Source organism: Priapulus caudatus, unplaced genomic scaffold (assembly GCF_000485595.1).
Source record: "Priapulus caudatus unplaced genomic scaffold, Priapulus_caudatus-5.0.1 Scaffold433, whole genome shotgun sequence".
Lineage (NCBI taxonomy): Eukaryota > Metazoa > Priapulida > Priapulimorpha > Priapulimorphida > Priapulidae > Priapulus > Priapulus caudatus.
This window is the reverse complement of record NW_014577494.1, coordinates 55,540-64,429: the sequence shown is the minus strand read 5'-3', so window position 1 is coordinate 64,429 and position 8,890 is coordinate 55,540. Positions and strand designations below refer to the sequence as shown.

General features: G+C 42.7%; 2 protein-coding genes across 2 annotated transcripts in view; both read right to left on the bottom strand.

The window, feature by feature from the left end:
* The window catches only part of LOC106810331 (vacuolar protein sorting-associated protein 54-like), a 59,045-nt gene that overhangs the window by 24,736 nt on the left and 25,419 nt on the right, over window positions 1-8,890 (bottom strand). The gene's annotated exons all lie outside the window — the stretch shown is intronic.
* LOC106810332 lies at window positions 4,466-7,700 on the bottom strand. The gene is made up of 2 exons (XM_014813642.1): window positions 7,643-7,700; window positions 4,466-7,155 (listed from the first exon to the last, which is right to left on the bottom strand). The coding sequence occupies exons 1-2, from the start codon at window positions 7,694-7,696 to the stop codon at window positions 5,827-5,829; spliced, it is 1,383 nt and encodes a 460-aa protein (XP_014669128.1). The 5' UTR covers window positions 7,697-7,700; the 3' UTR covers window positions 4,466-5,826.

The following is an 8,890-nucleotide window of genomic DNA, read 5'->3' as shown; positions in this document are numbered from 1 at the left end:
TGTGCGTGTGCGACGTGTGTGCGTGAGCGCGTGTGTGCGACGCGTGTGCGTGAGCGCTCCGACGTTGTGCGAAATGTGTGGTGTGGCGACGCTGTGTGCCGTGGAGCGGGTGTGTGAGTGTATGCTGAACGCGCGGCTGTGTGCGACCGGGGCCTTCCGTGTGTGCGTGCGAGGGTGTGTGACCGTGTGTGCGCGGTGAGCGCGTGTTCGTGCGTGGAAGCGGCGTTGCTGTGCGGACCGTGGTGCGTTTGGAGCGCGTGTGATGTCGATGCTGACGGGTAGGTGTGTCGTGAGCGCCGTGGTGTGCGGCGTGTGTGAGAAGTCGGATCTCGTGCGTCGAGCGATGTGTGTGACGTGTAGTGCGTGAGCGCTGTGGTCTGCGTCGAGCGCATGTGTGTGACGTGTGGGTGCGCTGAAACGCGTTCGGGTGGGTGCGACATGTGCTTGCGTGTTGTGCGATTGTGTGCGGGAGGCGCAGTGTGTGTGATGGTGTGTGCCGTGACGCGCGTTTCGTGTGCGGCACAGCTCCTGTCCTGTGTGCGTGAAGCGGGCTGGTGTGTGACGTGTTGTGCGTGAGCGCGTGTGTGCGGGTTGTGTGCGGCGTGTTGTGCGGCGTCGTGAGCGCGAGTGTGGAACGTTGGTGCGTGAGGCGCGTGTGTGCGTGTGCTGCGTAAGCGCGTGTGTGCGACTGGTGTAGTGTGCGACGTGGGTGCGTGAGCGCGGTCGCTGTGCGACAGTCGGGTCGTGAGCCACGCCTGTGTGCGACGTCGTGTGCATGAGCGGCACGATGTGTGCGCGCGTGATGTCGTTCAATCACGCAGCGCGCAGCAAAAACTCAAAATGGTAGGTATAATTAGTTTTTGAACGTTAGAATTAAACAAGTCTTAGCTCATACATTTTATTAGTTCTTTCCCACTCTTTTTTTGGGGGGGGGGGTATTTTCGGTTTTGCCCCCCCCCCACTTTTTGGATTTGAGAGGCGACCGCCCCCCCCTGCCCCCCACTTCTGGCGCCTCTGCTTGATATATATGCGTAAACCGCAAATGCTTCTTCAGACCATACAGAACGCTTAAATTGGTAGAGGTACAAAGAAGCAATTTAGGTATAAAGATTGAAACCCGCGTAAGATCGTTAGGTTATTTTGTTCACTACGACAAATTTCTAGTAGTATTTACGGTGATGTAGTTTGCTTGAGCTCTACCCACGGGTAAGAATTACGAAATTACTCTTTTTTTCATTTCCAAGCACTGCACTGTAACTTCTTTATATTCTCTCTTCTTTTACTATTTCTGGCGGCCGGCATCGCAACCATAAAGATCACAGCATCGCGACCATCAAGGTCGCAACATCGCAGCCGTGAAGGTCGCAGCATAGCAGCCGTGAAGGTCACAGCATAGCAGCCGTGAAGGTCACAGCATCGCAGCCGTGAAGGTCACAACATCGCAGCCGTGAAGGTCACAGCATCGCAGCCGTGAAGGTCACAGCATCGCAGCCGTGAAGGTCACAGCATCGCAGCCGTGAAGGTTACAGCATCGCGATCGTGAAGGTCGCAGGCGGCCGTGAAGGTCACAGCAACACGACCCTTGAAGGTCACAGGCGGTCACACTATGATGAACAGCGCCGCCACCGTACACCGACAGCTCGTCGTCGTGCTGCTGCTGTCGCCGGCGCTGTGGTTCGTGCGCGGCGAGGGTCTCGCCATCGTCGTGCACGCCGATAACGGCAACAGTAGCAGCAGCAGCAGCGCCAACGCCGCCTACGCGCTCTACAACGAGCAGATGCTCGTCAACAGTAAGGTCGTGCCGCCCAACGACGACATCCAGGTCATCGTCACCAACCTCGAAGAGGAGACGATCTGCGCGACGTCTATCGGTGGCGTCTACCCGTCGGCCGTCGTCGACACCACGACGCAGTCGGGTAACCGCACGCAGGCGTCGGCGACGACGGCGACCAACCTCGGCGTGCCGCTGGTCGCGTACGTCGCCACGGCCGACTGCGCGCCGGAGTCGGACACCAAGCCAGAAAAGTCATTACTAAACGTTGAGGTATGTGCACTACTGCCTGACGACTACGTATATATATATATTTATACGTATTTATACTTACACGTATATATATATATATATAAACAAAGTCAAGGTATAGAATAAGGGTTTTTAAAGTTTAATTGACAAGCTTTCGAGATTACATCTCTTCATCAGGTCAGCAGAGACAATTAGGCGTGTTCACACACAAGAAAAACCGCGATGCTAATCGCGATGGAAATACCGAGATAATTGTGTCGTTATTCACACAGGCGGAAATATCTCGCTAATCGCCGAGCGGGATAATTCTATTAGCGAACTGCGCATGCTCACTGCCGGAATGATGCTCACTGCGCATGCTCACTGCTCACTCGCTTGGAATGATGGGATAGAAAATACCGGGATTATTTGCGCGAGCGTTCACACCCGCAAATAATCTCGCTAATTCCAAATAATCGCAGTCAAAAATGCGATTTGGAGCGCGATGCTGATCGCGATTATTAGTGAGATTATTGCGTTCACACTTGTAATAATCTCGGTATTTCGATCGCGATGCAAAAACCGGGATTTGCATCCCGCTAATTCGCGCCAGTGTGAACGCGCCTAATTGGAATAGAATTAAATAATCAAAAACAAATACAATGTGTTATAGATAATCAATGAGTCACACAATTCGCGCGTTGCCATGAATACGGACGACAAAAGAACACGCACATATATACACGCACAAAACACACACACACACACACACACACACACACACACACACACACACACACACAACAACACACAACAACACACAACAACACACACACACACACACACACACACACACACACACACACACACACACACCCTGGTGCGTCTAGAAGCTTTCACATCGTAGTTTGCGTGTCCTGGGCTTTAGTATTTGCGTGTAAAACGTGTGCCTGTAGTGTAGTATGCTGTTCATGTTCAATCCATTGCATTTCTATGTTGTGTCCTGTGACATGTACGTTCTTATTGTGTACTATCTTATCTATATCTGTACTATCTTAAGTGTGTCCCCTTTTGTCTCATAATTCGGGCTGTTGGTAGCAGCTGCATGGAGTTAGTTTCTAAATATAAAACTGCTTTTAATTACTTTAGCAAAAACCATTCCTATTGTTTTATTTTAAGGTTTCTTTTTATTTGTAGTAGAGTATTTTTGAAGTTGGTGTAAGTTGCCTGTCATGGCCAGTTCATTTGCATGGCCTTGTGGTAGCTAGATTCTTATTATTTGAATGTGTGGAGTTATCAAGGCTTTCAGTAACAAACATTTCACTGTTAATTTTAATTAAGACTGATTAAATGTTTGCTTCGTGTACATTTTCACGGTAATATAGTAGATGTTTTGTACATTTCTTTTAATATACGTGTGGCAAATTAGCATCGCTACATCATCCCGCTAATTCTCTGAACTCTTAACAAAAACATTGGTACCTGCTGGCGGTACCCAGAAAGCAACGGTTGTATTCCACCTCATCTACGCTCCCCAAAAGGTTTATGTAAAGTGAATTTTTCTGGTGGAACCCAATTCGGTATTATTTCGTGCTGTAAAGTTAGAACTATAATAATAGTTGAATGTGAATCCTCACTTTCTATTTTACTGTATTTAGAATCCTGTTGCGTTTTATTTCAACTTATAAATTTATAGAACTGAAAGTGATAATTTTTGCCATTGCTGTACTTTTACGATACCCAAACCCATAGAAATATATAGGCCATCAATGTCGAGGAAACAAGGTATGTATTTTGTGACAGCATCGGTCAGTAGACGACATTAATACATACATCCAGTGGACCCCTGCTTTATCGGGGTAGGTTAAGAACATGGAAATAACATGCTAGTTAGACTCTCTAGTAGTGTCTATATAATTGCTATGGTCAAGAACCATAAAAGTGTCGTGATTAAGCGGTGAACAAATTTACGGGTGAAGGCATGTAATATCGCCGGCTGTAATCAATGTCTGTTTCTTTTCCGGATTTTGCGGGCGTACAGAAATTTTGGCCATTACGAGTTGATGTGACATATTGCATTGCAAGTCATGCTGCGCAAACTGAGAAAATGCATAAATAGCAACATTGCTTCTATTAGTTGTAACGGTGATATATATACTCGTTTATTAAGATAAATGAATAACAGTTGAGCATGATTAGTTTTATTCGGTAAAAACGTCCGCCTGAACAAATAATAATAACCATGTAGTTGTCTACAGCAGCGCTTAGAGCATATTGGCACATTAATTGCATCCGTCTATATAGGTCGCATATATATCCGTCTATATATAGTATAGTCTGCAGGTAGCAGCAGTGCGTAACACAATATCACGGTTTTCTTCGCTATTATTACTACCATCAAAAGTGAATAATAGAGATCTCTATTATTCTAACTCTCTCGAGATCTCTAGATCTCTATTATTCACTCCTGCTATCATGGTACGTACGTCCCATCAGGTCAAAACCCGTAGTACCTATAATGTTTTACATAAAAATAGACATTTTAACAATCGAAAATTAACACTATCGACGCATATTAAAACATTGTGAGCGTGACCGTTTTTGCTTCAAATATACCAAACATTATTAAAATATTCTCTTACATAAAATATAGCCACACTACTACTCCAGTAGAAATGTTTTCAACGTGCTCCTTTTGAACACGTGAAACCTCCACTCCTTTATAGAATAAACGCTTAAAAATCATGTGTATAGGTAATCGAATGTAGAATGGTCTCATTTACATATAAGCATTGTCATCAGGCATGACATACAGCCACCATAGTGATGAAAATACAGGCACTGATAAATGGTTACGACACGTACATATTGACCGTGCGGCCAGTGTAAGAAAGATCAAGAAGTTATGAAACCATGCGTATAAAATACTATAACTTTTGAAGGGAAGTTACACAAAAGTCGTGACATTTTACACTTATAACGTCATAACTATTAACAATCTTTCTAATAACGGCCCTAGAGTTCTTATGCTTACATGATATATCCAAATACATCAATAATCAAATCACAATACATTGATAACAATCCAGGAAAAGCCAAAAAATTTGTTTGTTATTGGATGATTTTGTTATAGCTTCAATGAACCCTTAGTATATATTGCAACTAATCAATAGAAATTCGACCAAGCTCTAATACTTTGGCTTTTTAACCAGCTGATAGGGGTCTACAAATTATTGTATAATTTGATCAAATCTTTTGCAAGGATTTGGCTTTTTAATCGTATTAATTTTTACAGTGAACTACGTTAATTTTCTGAAACAGTAAATAAATCATAGTACTACTTCCTGTTGAAGGTCATGAGGTCATGAGCTTCACTTATTAATAGATAGAACGTTTTACACTCACTTCGATAGTCATTTCAAACTGCTAGAAAACGAAAAAATTGACATTTGACTAGCACACATTTTACCCACGATATCGATGTTTTATATAGACTTTTTATGTTTCAAATGTAGCAAACATGAAATCATACGCGTAAAAATACATAATCATGTTAAAATTAAGGTCCATCTACCGTGCAATTTAAATACAGCAGTCAACCACCGAAATCCACGTTTGATTATATATACGATTTATATATATACTTGCATTGTACCTATTTGCTTATTCAATATTCAAATTATTAACGGAAGGCACTTCAATGTACTTCTGGAGATATTTATGAGATATCAATATTGCTGAATAACAGCGACACTACTGCGATATAATAGCCCTCAGGTCTGTAATACGATTGAAGACCATCAACATATCCCTGTAATGAGGAACTAGTGTTGATGTTGCGTTAGTGGCACCCTTAGAGCATACAGCAGTGCTTGGTTCCTACCTCTATCATCATACTGTACAAGGCTGAAACTCTCTTTAAATGATAGATATCTTTCAAGCCATAATTCTAAGTGGCTACAAAACTGGAGATAGTAATCATCCATTAACTGCTCTGATATTATACCATCCTCCATCATGCGGCGCAGGCAACGCAGTGGGGTTGCGTACTCTGCCAGGAAAAATGCATGTTCTAGCTTGTAAACTGTGCTTTTCCCTACTAGCCGTTGACCTATGCCTTTTGTGCTATCAGGAAAGTGATCCATGTCTTTCTCAGCTACAACTGATTTCTCATCGTCAGATACACAATCGAACGTTTTGCACGTCCTGGGCAACAGCACTAGGAGTTTTCTTACTGGAAAAGAATCGGTGCTGCTTGCCTGCCAGTCCATTTTACTAGCGTCAATTTCTGTATCACCATCGCCTTGGTGAACCCTCTCAGAGTCACTAGTTTCATGAATATCGTGACCACTATCATCATCATCATCGTCATCATCATCGTCTACCTGAACCTCGTGCCGCGTGCTTTGGAAGTTTGTGACAATTTTCTTCAACTCTAGGCCATAATTTTTGAAATACAGGTCTGCCCATCGCTGCGCAAGCAAAATGCCTATAGGCATCCAACTTTGAAATTCCAATTTTAAACTTTTACCAAGCAGTGAAGCGGACACTTTCAGCCACTCCGGTTTTTCATCCTCCAGTTGAAATCCATGTATTTTGTCTTCTCGCCATAGCTTAGTCATTTGCTTCACTGTAGCATCTACAGCATTTGGTTTTTTGTCATCAAATGGAACTAGTACGAAGGGACATTTCATTTCGGAAAACCTCTTGGATAGGATTTGCTGCAGCGTGATATGAAACCAATACAGCTCATTGTTTCTCTGCTCATGATCGGTGTCTGTAAGCTGTAACCCTTTCAAACAGGTGGGATAGTCACAAGGAATGTAGTAGTCTTTGCCACCACCCCTACGTTTATTAAGAGAAACAACATACGGTTTCTCCCGTACACCGCACATGTTCTTCCTTGTTATGAGAACAGTCTTATTCTTTTCAGTGTCCGACCCCAACAGCTTTGTCATTTGCCTATTAGTCTCTTCTGATGATCGACAGCTCTGTGAGTAGAGCAATAAGAGATGTGGCATCACTGTGATACCAGCCATCTCTTTATTGCTCCATGCCTGCAACTTGCTCGATAAGTCATCCTTAATTAAATCCAGTAATCCAGACCAGTGCCAGTACGCCAATGTAATGCCCCATCCAACAACCTTGGTTAGCTAAATTCATTGAAAAATGAACACATTTTACTAACGTCCTTCACCATAAAAGACGAGATTGTATAACACAATATAAACAATGGAATCATTTAAAAGAGACTAGTGTTAGTATATTATATTTCATACGAGTGGAGATTGAAGAGTCTGTATTGCTAAAAATAATAAACAAACCAGGGAAGCACTGTCAATATTTATTTGTTCCAAATATTTATCTCAACGCTATCAATTATAGTATTTGCTGCTCATAATTTTTAGTTGTTCAAACATTCCAAGATGGCATGTACTATACACTCAAGAATCACACTCCCTGTTTAATTACAGCCAATTTGATGTACATTGACTTCTTCGTTATTCATAGGTTTATTGTGCATCAACATAAATATTGAATTTAACTCTAAGTAATACAACTATAGCTACTTCTTAGCTGGCTGGAATTTTAAAACAAAAACTTTATCAATGATTATACCATAACTAATACTATACTTACAGGAGGTGGATTGAAGTAGAAGTCTTTTTGTAGAGAATTATCACACACTGCCATCTGCTTCCGATATCCGGTTTGGCCCATAACAATTTCTTTTCCTTGTTTCGCTGACATTTTGGCGTGCACCTTTATTGGCAAATGTATGAGAAATCCATGATAAATTTACAATTTCACATCTTCACTTCAATAAACACAAGCTTGACGAACTCTGAATTTAGTCATGCCACATGTACAAACATGGTGGTCTATGGGAACACTGTTTTGTAATTGTGCAAGCTAACTAATTATCCAAGTTGCACTTCATCACATTTATATTATTACACATTCCAAAACTTTGGGCGCATTTTTTTAAGGTGTTTCATATAACAAAGCAACAGCCGCAGAGCGACTGGGCTCATCTGAGGTCTGTTGCTACGGTTATAAACGTAACATTTCAGTCGTGCGTAGTAACACCTTTGTTAGGCACAGATATGCAGATACGCAGTTGCGTACACATTATTTCAGCAAACGTTTTTTTTATTACAGAGAGAGAGCGAGAGAGAGAAAGAGAGAGAAAGAGAGAGAGAGAGGGCGAGAGAGAGAAAGAGAGAGAGAGAGTGGGCGAAAGGAGAGAGAGGGAGAGAGTCAGTCAGACTAAATTGTTTATAAACAAATAACACCCACGCGGCGCGCTACTGTATCAGTTACGTCATCGATTGAAATGTACATTAATTCCGATTTTGTCGCGCGGCGTCCAAACTTTCGACAAAAATGGCGGGCAGAGGTAAGGCAGACGCACGTATAACGTACAGATTTCTTTAATGTCGGGGAGGATCAACACATTTCGACTGACAGTCAACCATCGGGCTCTGCAGCGTCCACAAGCCAGCATGCTCCAATATATTCCGACATTGCACACTACTGTAACGTCGACGGAGAGAGCCATGCCAAGGACAATACAAAACTGGCAAATTTTCATTGGTAGGTTTGACGATTCATTTCTGCAATTACTTATCTCAAGATTGGTTAAACTGAAGTTAAAAAAGTAATTTTTTCTGCACTTTTGAGCGCAATATACATTTGACCTATCCTGTCGGGACATTCTTCTTACTCTGTTCCGATAGATGGCGTGCATACTGACTAGTTGCAGGAAATAGATAATTCGAACTAGTTGCTACCTTCGTTTAGCCCATGCTGTGATACTATCAGCCACCCACCTGCGAGGTAGGCCTATTTATAGTTGGCCTTAATCAAAAACAGACGTTTGCGTAA